Here is an 18,753-nt window from a genome sequence, read left to right on the forward strand (position 1 = left end):
GCCCCATTGACACCATATAACTGCAGCGCATTGAATAGCTTCTCTCTTGGCACCTTGTCATGTGCCTTTTCCAAATCGACAAAACTTAAATACAGATCTTTGTTATATTCCCATGCTTTCTCGACTATTTGTCGTAAAGTGAAGATCTGATCCTGACAGCCTCTATTTGACCTGAATCCAGCTTGTTCTTCACCAAGCTTTTCTTCCACAATTTTTCTCAACCGTTTCTCGAGTATACTTGCATAGATCTTGCCAGGAACACTCAGTAGGGAAATACCTCTATAATTCTCACATTCAGTTTTATTTCCCTTTTTATATATGGGTACTATGAGAGCTCTACTCCAATCATCGGGAATTCGTCCCTCTATCCAGGCTTTCTGAACTATGCAGTGCAGCCACTGTAAGACTTTTATACCACCATACTTCAGCATTCTGGTCGAATATCATCTACTCCTGCTGCCTTTCCACATTTCAAGCCTTTGATGGCTTTTTCTACTTCAAGTATAGATATGTATTCCTGACTGCATGCCTGGTCAGTGTTTTTTATCACTGTGCTGTCATCACTGCCTGTTTCACTTTGCAGTTTTTCAAAGTAATTACTCCATACTTCAAGGATATCTTTTTCTCCTGTTTTCATGTCACCTTTATCATCTCTGACTCCTTTTACAACACTCTTTCCTCCATTTCTAAGCTTCTTCAACAACCTCCAGAATATTTTGCCACCTTCTTGATATTTATTTTCTATATTCTTGCCAAAGTCCTCCCATGACTTTTGTTTAGCTAGTTTTACACAGTGTTTAGCATTCTTGCATTTGTCTCTATATTCTCTAAGAGCACAAGCTGACTTATTTGACAGGAACTTTTGATATGCTTTCTTCTTTTCCTTCACTACCTCTTTAACTTCCTGTGTCCACCAGGGAGTTCTGATTTTTTTTATCCTTGCACACAACCTCACCACATGCCTCTCTGGCAGAATCAATCAATGTTTTCTTCAGAGTTTGCCACTGAATCTCCAAGGTTTGATTCCTGTTCTCAAACTCTTTCATTTTCTTTTCAATAATCTTTCTGTATTTTAGTCTACAGTTCACATCTGAGAGCTACTAAAGTTTTATTCGCTTTAAAACTTTCTTACATGTTCTTCTTTTCAATATGAAATTCAATTTTATCCTGCTCAAGACTAAATAGTGATCACTTCCAATTTCAAATCCTCTGTACATCTGGTGTCCTGCATCAGGGAGAAAACATCACTATCAACAATAACATAGTCAATGAGACTTTTCTTATTCCTAGCATCTTCTCTCCTTGTGAATTTGTGCACATTTTTATGTTGGAACATGGTACCTCAAATATCACTGTTATTTAGATTCTCACTTTAATCAATGATATCACTTACACGACCTGAAGCACTATTTAAATCCTCACATTTTTTACACTTTTTGCACACATTCACTCCACTATCGTTGTTTAACCAGACTCCAACCGCTCTCCTCAATGCATACATTTCGCAAACGGTACACTAAATCAAATCCTTTAAGTTAAGATTTTTAGACAATTATGGTGACCTGGATGCCATCTTTGTATTCCTCTTACACAAAAAATCACCCAGACTCGCTAAAATACTAAAAGCAAAGAATAATATGTAAATACTATGCAAATTCATCAATTTTTACTCAAAATATCACTTATCTGTTCAGGAGCTATCCACAAACACGACATACCATAGTCCTCTAGACATCACAACATGTTATACATTTTCCATTACATAATATTTTAATTTTGTAGTTGTTATACATTTTCTTCACCATACTTATTATTTTTATTGGTATGTCAGATTGTTTCATTAGATTCCATATTTTTTCTCTATTTATGCTGTCAAAAGCCTGTTCAAAATCGATAAAGTCTAAATATATGCTCCTTTGCCATTCTATTGATTGTTCTGTTAGTATTCTTATTGTTATTATTTGGTCTATACATGATCTACTTAATAAATATTAAGTAGATCATGTATATACCAAAGTTTACTTAATAAGTTATTTAAAATTAGATGAGATTTGGTGAAATCAAAATGTTGCAAGTTTTATTTTACTAGATTTGTTTTGCGAATAATGTACACAGCAACTTTATCTTTCTTACAGCTGTTCATGGATCCCATGGTGATGTCTGTTTTGTATATTTGGTGCCATATAAATAGAGATGTTATTGTTAGTTTTTGGTTTGGAACCCAATTTAAGGTAATTTTTTTTTTTTTTTATGAATTTCACTATTTTTTCTTTGCCCCCCCCCCCTTTTTTTTTTAGAATTTTTTTCTTTCTATCCTCTCCTCTCAATTCTTTACTTCTAAAAATGTTAAGTAGAATATTTTGTTAATGAACTAAGTTATTTGAATTATTACATAATGATTGATTGATTTGACCATGATTGATGTCTTTCTTGCAGATGACCATAGGAGGAATCTTGTTCTTGTGTGGGTAGTTATTTGCCTATAACATCTATGCAGGAACTTAGAGATAAAAATGCTAACATCCCCAACTCTAACCCTGGAAAATGTTGCAGAAAGCTTTGGTTTTAAGTATAGGATGATGCTATGTGGATATAAGGAACAGTGTAGACAGGAAGGAATATTCATCTTAATGTGGAACTATTTCCACATCAAAATGAATGTTGAAAAATACCTTTCTTTCAAGAAAAGTCATTCATATACTTATTATTTTTTTATGTGACTTGTACACATACAAGGATTTAATCGTATAGTACAATATGACCATATGCAGGCCAGGGAATTTTTAAAAATTTTTTTATTTTATTTTTCTACATAATCCATAAACCCTGCTTCAGAGACCAAATATGGATCTCTGTCAAATCTCTTCTGGTCTTCAGAGAGCTGGGGATCTGTCTTACTCTGGATAGGGCATTCACAAACATCCATGCCTGTGGCCTGGCTTGAACTCACAACATGTTGGCTAGAGAGCAGGTATACTGACCACTCTACCAAGCAGGCAGACATTATTCATATATGAAAATATGATTTCATTTGTTTTATTTTCCAGGCATATTCATTCAGCATTAACATTTAAATTTTTGGCTGATTGGTTTGTTCAATCTCACTTGCGACAAGAGGGATTTTCCATGCTTATTTTTTCAAGAGAGATGTTGGATTTATCTTATATTCCCAATTTCCTGCAAACTTTTCTCTCCCTAATGGTAGATTGGTCTTAGGTGTTTAAACATGATACTGTGATCACAGGGCTACCTATCATCCATCTTCTCAAAGATTAGTGGAATGGTAATAAACTCCTCATTATCTTTATTGGGTTCTAGTTGGAACTAAGAAAAAATTTGATTATAGGATAGTATTAATGTTTGAACACCAGTTAAATACTGCCACCTTGCTCCTTAAGTGCCTCAAATTAATTTGGCTATGTTTTGGTCTCTCGAGTGAGCCATTGTTTCTTTACACCTACTATTTGATATAAGAGAGGATGATACCTTTTAAGAGAGCATGCCATCCATATTGGTAACAATCTAGAAACCTTGTCCCTCCCAATTCAGGGTATAGCTGTTCAACAGACCGACCACTAGATAGTTCACAGAAATGCATCTGAAAATGAAATAGATGGCTTCTCAATTAGCAAATAATCCTGCTGCTGATTTACCAAATTTTGCCAGAAGTCCAAGTATAGTGATATGTAGGGACACTTGAAGGCAGGAGACTAGATGCTCTGTTTTAGACACATTCAAAAGTTTTATTCCTTTACTACATGTTTCTTCACCTTAATGTTTTAACAGCTGTGAAAGGCTTAGTTGCTCTCCAGATCAAAGAACTGTCTTACAAAAAAAAAAAAAAAAAGCAAATTCAATAAAATTTGTTTTAAAAAAAAAAATAACAAAAAATCCATTAAAGCATTAAAAAAAAAAAACAATGAAAATTTGTACAAAAAATGGCATTCACTATCAGTGTTCATAGCTTAAATGCAAACACAGCTGCTTTAGGCATCCAGGCCTTGTGTTTGTAATAGAATCGCTTTCCATTTTTTGGAATTCACACTTTCAACCATTCCTAGCCTCATATCCTTTGTCAAAGGATATGAGGCTAGGAGTGGTGGCTGGTTTAGTTGTTTTTCTTAGTCCTCAACTTTATGGTTGGCTTGATAGCAATATGATATTTTGCCAGGGCATGATTATGAAGCAAGGTGGTTATCCCATTGTCTTCATTGCCCTTAGCAGATGTGTATGTTCACGGGACCAGTTTGCCTGTTATGAGGGATGAAAAATCAGAGTTTCTGGAGGGGAAGGAAGCCCTCCACTTCCATATGAGACTGGCTAACTCACCTTTAGTCGAAAAGACCTGATAAAGGTTCCTCACATCATGGACAGCAATTGAACAACCAAAGGGCTTTGTCTATACCAAATGAGCTATGGAGGCTCAAAAAAACCTATGAAATCCATTTACTTTGAAAAAAAGCAAATACAAAACCTCATATCTTCTTGTCCCTTGTTTCTTTGTAGTAAAATCATGTTCAAAGCTTTTTTACTATATTTTTCAGAAATAGGGTTTGGGATGTTAGCATTCATATCCTCCAAACTCCTGCATAAATGCTATAGGAAAATCATTGGCCACCCAAATACAATGCATTCTTCTTCTGATCATTTGTCAGAAAGATATCAGAAGAATTTTAAATACCCGGGATAAAACTATTTTTATATTGAAACATGGTGTTAGTAATAACTAGTCATGTCCTCAGCAGAAATCCAACAGGTACTTACTGATATTATGGTAAGTAGCTGTTGATTTCTGTTCAGCACATGGATTAGTTATTACTAACACCATGTTCCAACATTAAAACGTGCATGAATTCACATGGAGAGAAAGGCAAGGAATAAGAAAAGTCTCATTGACTATGTTATTGTTGATAATGATGTTTTCTCACTGGTGCAGGACACTAGAATGTGCAGTGGATTTGAAATTGGAAGTGATCACCATTTAGTCTTGAGCAGGATAAAATTAGATTTCATATTGAAAAGAAGAACATGTAAAGTTTTAAAGCGAATAAAAGTTGAGCAGCTCTCAGATGTGAAGTGTAGACCAAAATACAAGAGTTTTTGAGAACAGGAACCAAACCTTGGAGATTCAGTGGCAAGCCTTGAAGAAAACATTGATTGCTTCAGCCAAATATGGTGAGATTTTCTGCAAGGATAGAAGAATCAAAACTTCATGGTGGACTCAGGAAGTTAAACAGGCAGTGAAAGAAAAAAAAGCATATCAAAATTTCCTGGCAAATAAGCCAGCTTGTGCTCTTAGAGAATATAGAGACAAATGTCAGAAAGTGAAGCAGTGTGTAATATTAGCTAAACAAAAGTCACGGGAAGATTTTGGTAAGAACACTGAAAATAAATATCAGGAAAGTGGCAAAATATTCTGGAGGCTATTGAAAAACCCTAGAAATTGAAAAAAAAACCTAGAGGAAAGAGTACCGTGAAAGGAATCGGAGATGATAAAGGTGACATGGAAATGGGAGATAAAGATATCCTTGATGTATGGAGTAATTCCAAAGATTGCCAAATGAAACAAGCAGTGACAGCATAGAAAACACTCAACAGCATGCAATCAGGATTACATACCGATACTTGAAGTAGAAAAAAATATCAAAAAAAAAAAAAAAACCAGCTAACACATTTTTATTCTCATATATACAGGGAGTAGGCAAGGCCATTTTTAGCCCTATCTAACTTTCTGGAGACTGAGTGAGCAGTTCAATCTCCACTGGTACCCAATCAGAGATAGCTGGCCCAAGGCTATCACTAATTAAGTGGCACGCAGTGAAGAGAAACTGCTCTACAGGTGCCGCCATCTCGTGGTCCCTAACACTTGTATTTAATGTCTGAAATAATGTGGGTTCTACGGTCGATTTTCTTGAGTTTACAGGACGAAAACCCGAGTTTCCGGGAGAAAAAAACCCGCTTGCCTGTGCCAGAGATCGACTAACTCGGGAACCGGTCAAAAAAAGGTTTAGAAAAATTTCCTCTGGTCGCCGACTAGACTCAAAAACCAAGTCTTCCTTTGTGCGGCCAAGCGTCGTGGCGTGTAAACGCCACATCCACTGAGCTACACAGGCTCTTAGAGAAAACTATCAAAAACCTAAAATGTGGAAAGGCAGCTGGAGTAGATGAAGTTACTAGAAATGCTCAAATATGGAGGTATAAAAGTTTTAACAATGGCTGCACTGCATAATTTAGAAGGCCTAGACAGATGGTCAAATTCTGAATGATTGGAGTAGAGTTCTCATTGTACCCATCATGGATACTTTTCATATGACCCATAGATGTTAATCTATGAAATGGGAAATAAAACAGTGTGAGAATTACAGAGGTATTTCCCTACTTGGTGTCCTGGTAAGATTTATGCAATTATCCTTGAGAAATGGTTAAGAAGGATTGTGGAAGGTAAGTATGGTGAAGAGCATACTGGATTCAGGCCAAATAGAGATTGTTAGGATTAGATTTTCACTTTAAGACAAATAGTTGAGAAATCACAGGTATCTGTATTTAAGTTTCATAGATCTGGAAAAGGTGGGGTGCTTAAGGGTCAAAGCTGTATAACTGAGAGGAGACCTCCACATAGCCTTTGAAGGAATGCGGAGAACCGATCAGGGCTTCTGACCTAATGTCCAGTCCTCACCTTCTCGTGGTGCACCCTGTTGAGTATCTACCTGGATACTGAAAAAACAAGGATGGGCTGGCAATTTGGAATTTAGCCGACCAAATTGTATTCTTATTGGCTTAAACCAATATACAAAATGATGGTACAACATGACAAAATTTCATGCTGGCTGGGGCGTCGCCCGGTTAAACAAGGCACCCGTTGTTTTCGCCAGGGAACCAGGCTGAACAGCGAAAAGTCAGCTACTGGAACAAATCTGAGAGCACGCCACAACTCAACATCACCAGAGTTAATGATTGGTACTATCAACGTAAGAAACATGAATGGCAAAGAAATGGAGCTAGCTGAGGAATTAGATAAGTACCAGATCGACATAATAGGGGTGACTGAAACAAAAAAGACAAAAACTGGTGAGATCTTTCTGAGCAATAAATACAAAATGTTATATTCAGGAAATGACAATCAAGGAAAAGGAGTAGCCATAGTATTCAACACAAAATACGAGCCTAATCTTCTTGAATGGCAGGCAGTCTCAAGTAGAGTGATGTGGGCTAATATCAGAATGGGGAATTGGACAATGAGACTTATTGGTCCCACAGAAGGTTCTACTAAGGTAGAAGTGGAAGAAATTTTTTAATGCTTTAGAAAAAGCAACTGACAATGAAAAAGGAAAAGTTGGTCCTTGTTGGGTATCTAAATAGCAGAGTAGGAAATGTTTGTCAGACATACAAAAATAATTTGGGAAAATTTGGAGAAAAGAGCAAAGCTAATAATAATGGCAAATATCTGTTGGATTTCTGCTCAGTACATGGATTGGTTATTACTAAAACCATGTTCCAACATAAAATGTGCACAAATTCACATGGAGAGGAGTAGCAAGGAACAAGAAAAGTCTCATTGACTATGTTATTGTTGATAGTGATGTTTTCTCCCTGGTGCAGAACACCAGAGTATACAGAGGATTTGAAATTGGAAGTGATCACTATTTAGTCTTGAGCTGGATAAAATTGAATTTCATATCGAAAAGAATAACATTTAAGAAAGTTTTAAAGCGAATAAAAGTTGAGCAGCTCTCAGATGTGAACTGTAGACTGAAATACACAAAGATTATTGAAGAAAAAATGAAAGAGTTTGAGAACAGGAATCAAACCTTGGAGATTCATTCGCAAGACTTGAAGAAAATCCTGAATGATTCAGCCAGAGAGGCATGTGGTGAGGTAGTCTGCAAGGATAGAAAAATCAGAACTCCATTGTGCACACAGGAAGTTAAAGAGGAAGTGAAGGAAAAGAAGAAAGCATATCAAAAGTTCCTGTCAAATAATAAGTCAGCTTTTGCTCTTAGAGAATACAGACACAAATGTAAGAAAGCAAAACACTGTGTAAAACTAGCTAAAGAAAAGTCATGGGAGGACTTTGACAAGAACATAGAAAATAAATATCAAGAAGATGGTGGTAAGATATTCTGGAGGTTGTTGAAAGATGCTTAGAAATGGAGGAAAGAGTGCTGTAAAAGGATATCCTTGAAGTATGGAATAATTACTTCGAAAAATTGCTAAATGAAACAAGCAGTGATAGCACAGTGGTAAAAAACATTCAACAAGCATACAGTCAGGAATACATATCCATACGTGAAGTAGAAAAAGCCATCAAAGGTTTGAAATGTGGAAAGGTAGCCGGAGTAGATGATATTTGACCAGAAAAGCTGAAGTATGGTGGTATAAAAGTTTTACAGTGGCTGCACTGCATAGTTCAGAAAGTCTGGACAGAGGGATGAATTCCCGATGATTGGAGTAGAGCTCTAACAGTACCCATATATAAAAAGGGAAATAAAACTGAATGTGAGAATTACAGAGGTATTTCCCTACTGAGTGTTCCTGGCAAGATCTATGCAAGTATACTTGAGAAACGGTTGAGAAGAATTGTGGAAGAAAAGCTTGGTGAAGAACAAGCTGGATTCAGGCCAAATAGAGGCTGTCAGGACAGATCTTTACTTTATGACAATTAGTCGAGAAAGCATGGGAATATAACAAAGATCTGTATTTAAGTTTTGTCGATCTGGAAAAGGCATATGAAAAGGTACCAAGAGAGAAGCTATTCAATATATTACAGTTATATGGTGTCAATGGGGCATTATATCAAGCAATACTTAGTCTGTATTTGAGTTGTAAGTCAGCAATTAGAATTGAAGGATGTACAGGAAGATGGTTTAAAGTTAAATCTGGTGTGAGACAAGTATGTACATTATGGCCTCTGTTATTCATCATCTATATGGATCACATTGTGAAAGAAAGTGGTATTAAACATGATATCAGAATTGGAGATGTTAATGTCAGCTCTTTGTTTTATGCGGATGATGTTATACTTCTGAATAAATCCGCTACAAGTTTGCAAGATTTCCTGAGTAAATTGAATAACTGTTGTAATAGATATGGTATGAAGGTCAGCATTAAAAAGACAAAGACAATGAAAATAGGTAGAATTGTTGAAAATGTCAACTGTGTTGTGAACGGGGAACCTTTGGAACAAGTAAAACATTTCAGCTACTTAGGCACGATTTTTAGTGAAGATGGTAAATTAAATATGAAAATAGACAACATAATCAACAAAGCTGGTATGGTAGGAAGTCAATTGAATAAATTCATATGGAATAAGAGAGAAATTAGTCGGAACACTAAATTAGCTGTATGCAAGACAGTGTTGAAGCCAGTTTTAACCTATGGATCTGAGAGCTGGGTCAGAAGTAAAACAGTTGACCAAAGACTAGAGACCGCAGATATGAGAGTCCAGAGAAAGATTAGAGGCGTGAACAGATGGCATCGATGGCAATATCATATTAAAAACAAGGATATTAGGAAAGAACTTGACATTGTCAGCATCCAGGAATGCATTAGCAGAGCTAATCTCAGCAAGGAAAGATTAGCAAAACAAGTGTTCTCTGCCAGGTTGGCAGGAAAATGACCCAGAGGAAGACAAAAATATAGGTGGATTGATACGGTACAAAGTGCCTTAGACGATAGAAATATAAGATCTGATAATGTTGGAGTCTTGACAAGTAACAGACTGATTTGGATGAAAATTGTAGATAGGGATTTAGTAATGATGTAAACATTTCATGTAGTACTATCATATCCTGCACCCCCCCAGCAAGGGGGGTGTACAGGATATGATAGTACCCCCCCTTGCGGGTGCATGTCAGGAATTTGATGATGATGATTAGATCTGGAAAAGCCATATGACAAGTACCAAGAGGAAAGTTATTCAAAACACTTCAGTTATATGGTGTAAATAGGACATTATATCAAGCAATACTTAGTCTTTATTTAAGTTGTAAGTCACAGTTAGAATTGAAGGTGACACAAGATGATGGTTTTGATTTGAAATTGGGTGTGAGACAAGGATGTACATTATCCCCTCTGTTGTTCATTTATATGGATCACATTATGAAAGAAAGTAATATTAAGCTTGATGTTAATCTTGGCTCTTTACTTTATTTCTTAAATAAATACAAAAGATTTAGGAAATGTTTTCATTTTCTAAATATCGAACAGTTATAAATATCTTTTCTCTTAGTATCTTGTTATATTCCTTTTCTAGATCTACAAAATATAATAATCGTAATACTTTTTATGTGCATCTTTCTGTAATCAGCTATCTTGATTTTTCATTAAACTGAGTTGCAAACTGATATGCAATGAATATAAGTATTCCTAATTTTTACTTCTTTATAGGCAGTATATTTGCCTTGGGTGCTGTGCATTTTGGAATTCTTCTTGGGAAAAGGGTAAGCAAAATTTTTGAATAAATTAGTATTAATAACTTTGATATGTCAATGCTTACAGAAATAATTATTGCTTATTTCTTTAAAATTCTTTTACTTTGTTGAAACTGGTGAACAGAAAATTTGACAGTTAAAGAAGAATAATTGAATTTTTTCCAGTAATATAAAACCCATCCTTATTATTCTTTCATAATTTTTGAATTTTCAGATTCATCCTTCAGCTTGTTGGCATCCTGGTAGGACATCTATATTACTTTTTGAAGTTCATATACCCTGAGCAACATCCAGGACGTGCCTTTTTAGAAACTCCAGATATACTGTAAGCCACATTTTCTTCCTGTGTATGCTAGTGTAACTTTTGTTGTGGAGATATGTCAAGAGATTATTCTTGTTATTTATACTGTGGTATAACAAGAATAATCTCTTGCATTATCTCTAGCTATCACATAATACAGTAAATTGATATTATTTATTTTACTTGAAGAAGCATATTCCTTCAGATTTCTTCATGGCTCATTTATCTTATGTCATCATCATCATCATCAAATTCCTGCCATGTACCCTCAAGGGGTGTACAGGATATGACAGTACTACATGAAAAAATTACATCATTACTAACTTCCTATCTACAATTTTCCTCCAAATCAGTCTGTTACTTGTCAAGACTCCAACATTATCAGATCTTATATTTCTATCGTCTAAGGCACTTTGTACCGTATCAATCCACCTATATCTTGGTCTTCCTCTGGGTCGTTTTCCTGCCAACCTGGCAGAGAACACTTGTTTTGCTAATCTTTCCTCTCCCATTCTATTTAAGTGACCATACCATCTGAGATTAGCTCTGCTAACGCATTCCTGGATGCTGACAATGTCAAGTTCTTTCCTAATATCCTCATTTTTAATATGATATTGCCAATGATGCCATCTGTTCACACCTCTAATCTTTCTCAGGACTCTCATATCTGCGGTCTCTAGTCTTTGGTCAAGTGTTTTACTTCTGACCCAGCTCTCAGATCCATAAGTTAAAATTGGTTTGAACACAGTTTTGTATACAGCTAATTTAGTGTTCCATCTAATTTCTTTCTTATTCCATATGAATTTATTCAATTGACTTCCCACGATACCAGCTTTGCTGATTCTGTTGTCTATTTCTATATTTAGTTTACCATCTTCAGTAAAAATTGTGCCTAAGTAGCTAAAATGTTTTACTTGTTCCACAGGTTCTCCATTCACAACACAGTTGACATTTTCAATGATTCTGCCTATTTTCATTGTCTTTGTCTTTTTATTGCTGACCTTCATGCCATATCTATTACAACAGCTATTCAATTTAGTCAGGGAATCTTGAAGACTTGTAGCGGATTTATTTAGAAGTATAACATCATCCGCATAAAGCAAAGAGCTGACATTAACATCTCCAATTTTGATATCAGGTTTAATACCACATTCCTTCATAATGTGATCCATATAGATAATGAATAACAGAGGGGATAATGTACATCCTTGTCTCACACCAGATTTAACATTAAACCATCTTCCTGTACTTCCTTCAATTCTAACTGCTGACTCACAACTCAAATACAGACTAAGTATTGCTTGATATAATGCCCCATTGACACCATATAACTGCAGCGTATTGAATAGCTTCTCTCTTGGCACCTTGTCATATGCCTTTTCCAAATCAACAAAACTTAAATACAGATCTTTGTTATATTCCCATGCTTTCTCGACTATTTGTCGTAAAGTGAAGATCTGATCCTGACAGCCTCTATTTGGCCTGAATCCAGCTTGTTCTTCACCAAGCTTTTCTTCCACAATTCTTCTCAACCGTTTCTCAAGTATACTTGCATAGATCTTGCCAGGAACACTCAGTAGGGAAATACCTCTGTAATTCTCACATTCAGTTTTATTTCCCTTTTTATATATGGGTACTATGAGAGCTCTACTCCAATCATCAGGAATTCGTCCCTCTGTCCAGGCTTTCTGAACTATGCAGTGCAGCCACTGTAAGACTCTTATACCACCATACTTCAGCATTTCTGGTCGAATATCATCTACTCCTGCTGCCTTTCCACATTTCAAGCCTTTGATGGCTTTTTCTACTTCAAGTATGGATATGTATTCCTGACTGCATGCCTGGTCAGTGTTTTTTATCACTGTGCTGTCATCACTGCTTGTTTCATTTAGCAGTTTTTCAAAGTAATTACTCCATACTTCAAGGATATCTTTTTCTCCTGTTTTCATTTCACCTTTATCATCTCTAATTCCTTTTACAGCACTCTTTCCTCCATTCCTAAGCTTCTTCAACAACCTCCAGAATATTTTGCCACCTTCTTGATATTTATTTTCTATATTCTTGCCAAAGTCCTCCCATGACTTTTGTTTAGCTAGTTTTACACACTGATTAGCTTTCTTACATTTGTCTCTGTATTCTGTAAGAGTAAAAGCTGACTTATTTGCCAGGAACTTTTGATATGCTTTCTTCTTTTCCTTCACTGCCTCTTTAACTTCCTGTGTCCACCAGGGAGTTCTGATTTTTTTATCTTTGCACACAACCTCACCACATGCCTCTCTGGCAGAATCAATCAATGTTTCCTTCAGAGTTTGCCACTGAATCTCCAAGGTTTGATTCCTGTTCTCAAACTCTTTCATTTTCTTTTCAATAATATTTCTGTATTTTAGTCTACAGTTTACATCTGAGAGCTGCTCAACTTTTATTCGCTTTAAAACTTTCTTACATGTTATTCTTTTCAATATGAAATTCAATTTTATCCTGCTCAAGACTAAATAGTGATCACTTCCAATTTCAAATCCTCTGTACACTCTGGTGTCCTGCACCAGGGAGAAACATCACTATCAACAATAACATAGTCAATGAGACTTTTCTTATTCCTAGCCTCTTCTCTCCATGTGAATTTGTGCACATTTTTATGTTGGAACATGGTGTTAGTAATAACCAGTCCATGTCCTGAGCAGAAATCCAACAGATATTTGCCATTATTATTAGCTTTGCTCTTTTCTCCAAATTTTCCCAAAATATTTTTGTATGTCTCACAATCATTTCCTACTCTACTATTTAGATCCCCAACAAGGACCAACTTTTCCTTTTTCATTGTGTCAGTTGCTTTTTCTAAAGCCTCAAAAAATTCCTCCACTTCTAACTTAGTAGAACCTTCTGTGGGACCATAGGCACAAATAAGTCTCATTGTCCAGTTCCCCATTCTCATATTTGCCCACATTACTCTACTTGAGACTGACTGCCATTCAAGAAGATTAGCCTCGTATTTTGTGTTGAATACTATGGCTACTCCTTCTTTTCCTTGATTGTTATTGCCTGAATATAACATTTTGTATTTATTGCTCAGAAAGATCTCACCAGTTTTGGTCTTTTTTGTTTCAGTCACCCCTATTATGTCGATCTGGTACTTATCTAATTCCTCAGCTAGCTCCATTTCTTTGCCATTCAGGCTTCTTACGTTGATAGTACCGATCTTTAACTCTGGTGATGTTGAGTTGGGGTTTGTTTTCAGATTTGTTCCAGTAGCTGACTTTTCGCTGTTCGCCCTGGTTCCCTGGCGAAAACAACGGGGGCCTTGTTTAACCGGTCGACGCCCCAGCCGGCATGAAATTTTGTCATGTTGTACCATCACTTTTTATTTTGGTTTAACCAATAAGAATACAATTTGGTCGGCTAAATCCCAAATTGCCAGCCCATCCTCGTTCGTTCAGTATCAAAGTAGATACCCAACAGGGTGCACCACAAGAAGGTGAGGATTGGACATTAGGTCAGAAGCCCTGGTCGGTTCTCCGCATTCCTTTAAAGGCTATGTGGAGGTCTCCTCTCAGTTATACAGCTTTGACCCTTAAGCACCCATTTTTTAAGCACCCCTTTATCTTATGTGGGAGGTGTAAATTCCATCTATGGCCAAAGAAATTTATTATGTTTTTTAAGACAAAAAAAAAAAAAGGTTATTAACAAAGCAAGCTAGTTTACAAACAAAGTAATAGCTCAAAATGCTGTATTTTAATAGAAAACACAATTTATGAATCTAATTTACTAAGCCAACAGACATTGTGCTTAATATATGAATGGAAGAACAATATTTTCATACAATGCACGTTTTTTCCAACTCTGTGGACTTGCTTCATTTTCAGTATAAATCAGAAGAAGCAAGTCTACTGTATATTCATATATATTTATTTATTTCATCATTTCCTAAATGTATTCTCAAAGGAGATATGCAAGTTATTCTGATCTAACACAATATTTCATTACTAAATTTTATAATAGTAATTATAATAATTTTTTAGCTAATTTAATAAGGCAAGTCTTCAAAATAGTTATAACTGCATCTTTCTATCTAGGGGTCTGTTTTTTTTAATGTGCCATTTTTTTTTCGTGTATTAAAATAAATATGAAAGATGGCTAATTTTATTCCTTTCATTCTGTTTAATGATCATACAGTCTTATCTTAAATTTGCTCTGCTTATGTCCTTTATAAATTAAAGATGCCAAGAAATTACATTACATTAGCCAGGCGCTATCAGCCCGGGGGGACTTTTGTTCTCAAGCACCACATGTCGCCACTAGGCACGGTCCTCTGCGACTGTCCACCACGTTCTGGTCTCCAGCCTGCAGGTCTTCCTTCTCCTGATCCACCCATCTCTTTCTCAGTCTCCCTGGCAGCCTCCCTGATCGGGATTGGGCCTCCCACGCTTGTCTCACAGTCCTTTCGGGGGCCCATACGGTACAGGTGCCCCAGCCACTGAAGATGCCAGGCTCACAGCTCCATCAAGATGTCTGCCGAGTTGTATAAAGCGTGTATGGCAGCATTGGACTGCCTCCTCCAGACTCCGTCTGCCATGACCCCTCCATAGATACGTCGTAGCATCTTGTTCTCGAATACTCTCAGGTGATCGGCTTGTCTCGCCGTGAGAGTCCACGCTTCAGCACCGTAGAGGAGAACAGGCCTGATCAAAGTCTTGTATAGTCCCACCTTTGTAGTCCAAGACAGCAAGCGCGAGGCGAAAAGGGGATGCACCTGATAATAGGCCACATTTGCAGCATTTACCCGACTCTGGACATCAGCCTCAACTTTGTTGTCTTCAGTCACGAAAGAACCCAAGTACCTAAATACCTTCACCCTCTCAAACTGTGCAGCTCCCTCTGGATCTTGAGCAGCATGGTGACTCATTAAAAGGTATTTTGTCTTCTTGGCATTTATTTTCAGGCCAACTTCTTCTGCAGCTTCTTCAATAGCAGTAACCAATGCCACCGCGTCGTCCCGTTGATGTGCCATAACGTTCAGGTCGTCAGCGTAGCCAAGAATCCTAACTTGCACCCCCATGTCGACTCCACCTGCCACTTGCTGTGTGTTTCTAATTACTTTTTCCAACACTAGATTGAAGAGAATCGGAGAAAGCCCATCACCCTGCTTCACACCGGTCTGTACTTGAAACAGGTCCGAAAGGTCACCTTCTGCTTTCACTCTTGCTCTCGAACGAGCTACGCACATCTGCGCCATTTTTCGGAGTTTTCGAGGAATTCCCAGTTCTTCTAACACCCGCCATATTTTTGGGCATATCATTGAGTCATAGGCTTTAGAAAAGTCTATGAAAATATTATGAACTTCCCGATTATATTCCCAGCACTTTTCAAAAACTTGGTGCAGCGTAAAGAGTTGGTCTATTGTAGAACGGTTCCTCCTGAAGCCTGTCTGGTAGTCACCAAGGCACTCTTCTGCATATGGTGTGAGGCACATTAGCATGATGTTAGACAGCACCTTGTAGCCAGTCGACAGCAGTGAGATGCCTCTATAGTTGCCGCATTCGGTCTTATCTCCTTTCTTATATACTGGGGTGATCAGCGACTCCTTCCACTCATCTGGCAGCCGTTCTTCTCGCCATATCATCAAGAAGTGCCAGTGCAGCTACTCCAGCAGGACGTCCCCACCATTCTTCAGGAGCTCCGCCGGTATGCAATCCACTCCTGGAGCCTTATTATTTTTCAGCATGCCGATAGCACGAGTAATCTCGCTAAATGTCAGCTCTTCAATAAATGGTTCAGCAGTTTGATAAGGAGTATAATCCTCCAATATTGCCGTTCCAGCATCGACATTTAGCAAGTTCGCAAAATATCTATGCCACCAAGTGAGAGCATCTTTTGAGTTTGTTAATAGATTTCCACTCTCATCTCTTATGGTTGCCGCTTGTGTCTGGGCACCTTGCATGGCTTTGATCGTCCAGTACATCTCCCGTCCATTATTCGTCACCCTATTTCTCTCTCTACTAGCTACTTTCTCATTAAGATACTTCCTCTTTTCCCTGCGTAGACATGTATTCACCACTCTTCTCACCGTCTCATATGCAGCTTTCTTCCTGCTATCCGCTAGGTAGTTCAATAGTGGTTCCCTTCGTTTCGCTATTAAACCATGCTTTTCTCCTCCTCTTTCTCTTTCCCACAGTTCTCGAGGCAGCTAACGCGACCGTATTTTTGATGGTATCCCACATCCCATCCAGATCATCCTCTTCCTCCTGTAACTCCCCAAAACGATTCTGCAACTCTAACTGGAAAGCCCGCTTTCCTTCCACTGTTTTCAACTTGTCCAGGTCCCATGCCGATCGTATGGTAGGACACGCGGGCTTCTGAACTCCAATTCTATGCCTGAAATCGTAGGCTACCGGATAGTGGTCGCTATCTCCATCTGCTTCTCTGAAACTTCTCACATCCGAGATGGAGCTGTGGTGATGTCGATATACTAGTACATGGTCTATTTGGTTAGCTGTTCTACTGTCCGGCGATCTCCAGGTCTGTTTGTTGATGTCTTTATGTGCAAACATAGTGCTCTTTACAAAGCATCCCGTAGCGGCGGCAAAACTCGCAAGTCAGATCCTGTTATCATTGCACTCCTCATTTAGGCTCTCACTACCCACGAAAGGGCGCCACACACGCTCTCTCCCCAGCTTCACGTTAAAAGAAATTATATCCTTGATGTAATCCTTTATCCAAGTGTAAGCAAACAAAGTTTCCATGAGAAATATCTTCACAACTGCACTGCTTATAAATAGAGGCTAATGACTTAACATCAGTTGCCTTAGTATACAATAATGCAAAGAACATCCCCTTTTGGACTTGTATAATGCTGTGCATTATGGGAGGGGCCACTGCCCAGACCAATTTCAACCTTTATTATGATTTCATCAGTGAGCGCCAGACCTAGAATAGATACCAAGGTTAACTGTTGTGGTAAGATGGATGGATGGATTGATTGGATCTGTGGTCCTTGATCCCTTTGGCAGATTTGCAACAAATTTCTGGGTTGATATTATTGAGCACTTGGCTTGCCCATTATGGACTATTGACTACCAGTGAATTTTTTTCCTTAAAAAAACAACAACTTTGATATGGTTTTTTGGATGCTTATCCTGGGATATTTTAGTTTACTGCTAGGTGGTGGACCATAACAGGTTAGGAAGGTTGTTGACCCTTTGGCTTGCATATTTTGGGCTTCTAGCAGTAAGTTTAACCACCCAACCAGCCAAGACGTATATATATATATATATATATGTCCAGGTTACCATGGATGCGAAGTGCATATTAAATTGTAATCCCATTGATATTACATTGAAATATATGATGGATACGAAGTGTAGAGGAGTGGTGTATTTTATCCATATTGACGGACGTTGTTAAAAAAACTTACTTGTTCAGTATGGTTTTGGGATGTTTGTGTTTTACAGGATTATGCTTACTGTAGTCTACCACTTGGCAGATTAGTGGATAGCAGCATTTTTTCACATAGGAAAGTTTTATCTCAGGGACATCAGCTTCTCGATGAAGCTGTATGTTTCTTATGAACCATGGTGCATTAAATGCTACTTGTAAACATTTGTTTTGGATTGTTTGTTGTTTGCTAATGTTTGAATATGCTGTGTGACTCCACGTGGGTGAGCAATACATCAGGACTGGTCTGATCAGCATCTTGTACAGCAGAAGTTTGAGTTCTGTACTTAGCCAACTATGATGAGTCAGTAATGGGTATCACCTCCCCATTGCGCTATTTGCAATGGGGGAGGCGATACCCATGATCAATATGAGATGTAAAGTGAACCCCTTTATCGAGTTGTACCCTTAAGTATTTCACTACTGGTTGCCATGGAATGGGGATGCCAAACATGACAACTTCACCCTCTGGGGATACTCATCTTCTTGTGAATAGCACTGCAGTGCTCTTATCTGCATCAATTCACTATTTTTGAACAATTGTTCAAGTTCTGAGACTGTTTTGCAGTTTGTCATTTGCCAATCTAGGTTGCA

General features: G+C 37.6%; 1 protein-coding gene across 1 annotated transcript in view; it reads left to right on the plus strand.

The window, feature by feature from the left end:
- Positions 1 to 18,753, plus strand: part of Der-1 (derlin 1) — a 93,278-nt gene that overhangs the window by 50,754 nt on the left and 23,771 nt on the right. Inside the window, exons 5-7 of the mRNA XM_090408750.1 lie at positions 2,136 to 2,231; positions 10,387 to 10,439; positions 10,645 to 10,755. Coding sequence (XP_090264876.1) covers positions 2,136 to 2,231; positions 10,387 to 10,439; positions 10,645 to 10,755 — 260 coding nt within the window. The remainder of the gene's footprint in view (positions 1 to 2,135; positions 2,232 to 10,386; positions 10,440 to 10,644; positions 10,756 to 18,753) is intronic.

The sequence above is a fragment of the Typopeltis vanoorti genome, chromosome 18 (assembly GCF_054136105.1).
Source record: "Typopeltis vanoorti isolate ZY-2024b chromosome 18, IOZ_Tvanoo_1.0, whole genome shotgun sequence".
NCBI classification, from domain to species: domain Eukaryota; kingdom Metazoa; phylum Arthropoda; class Arachnida; order Uropygi; family Thelyphonidae; genus Typopeltis; species Typopeltis vanoorti.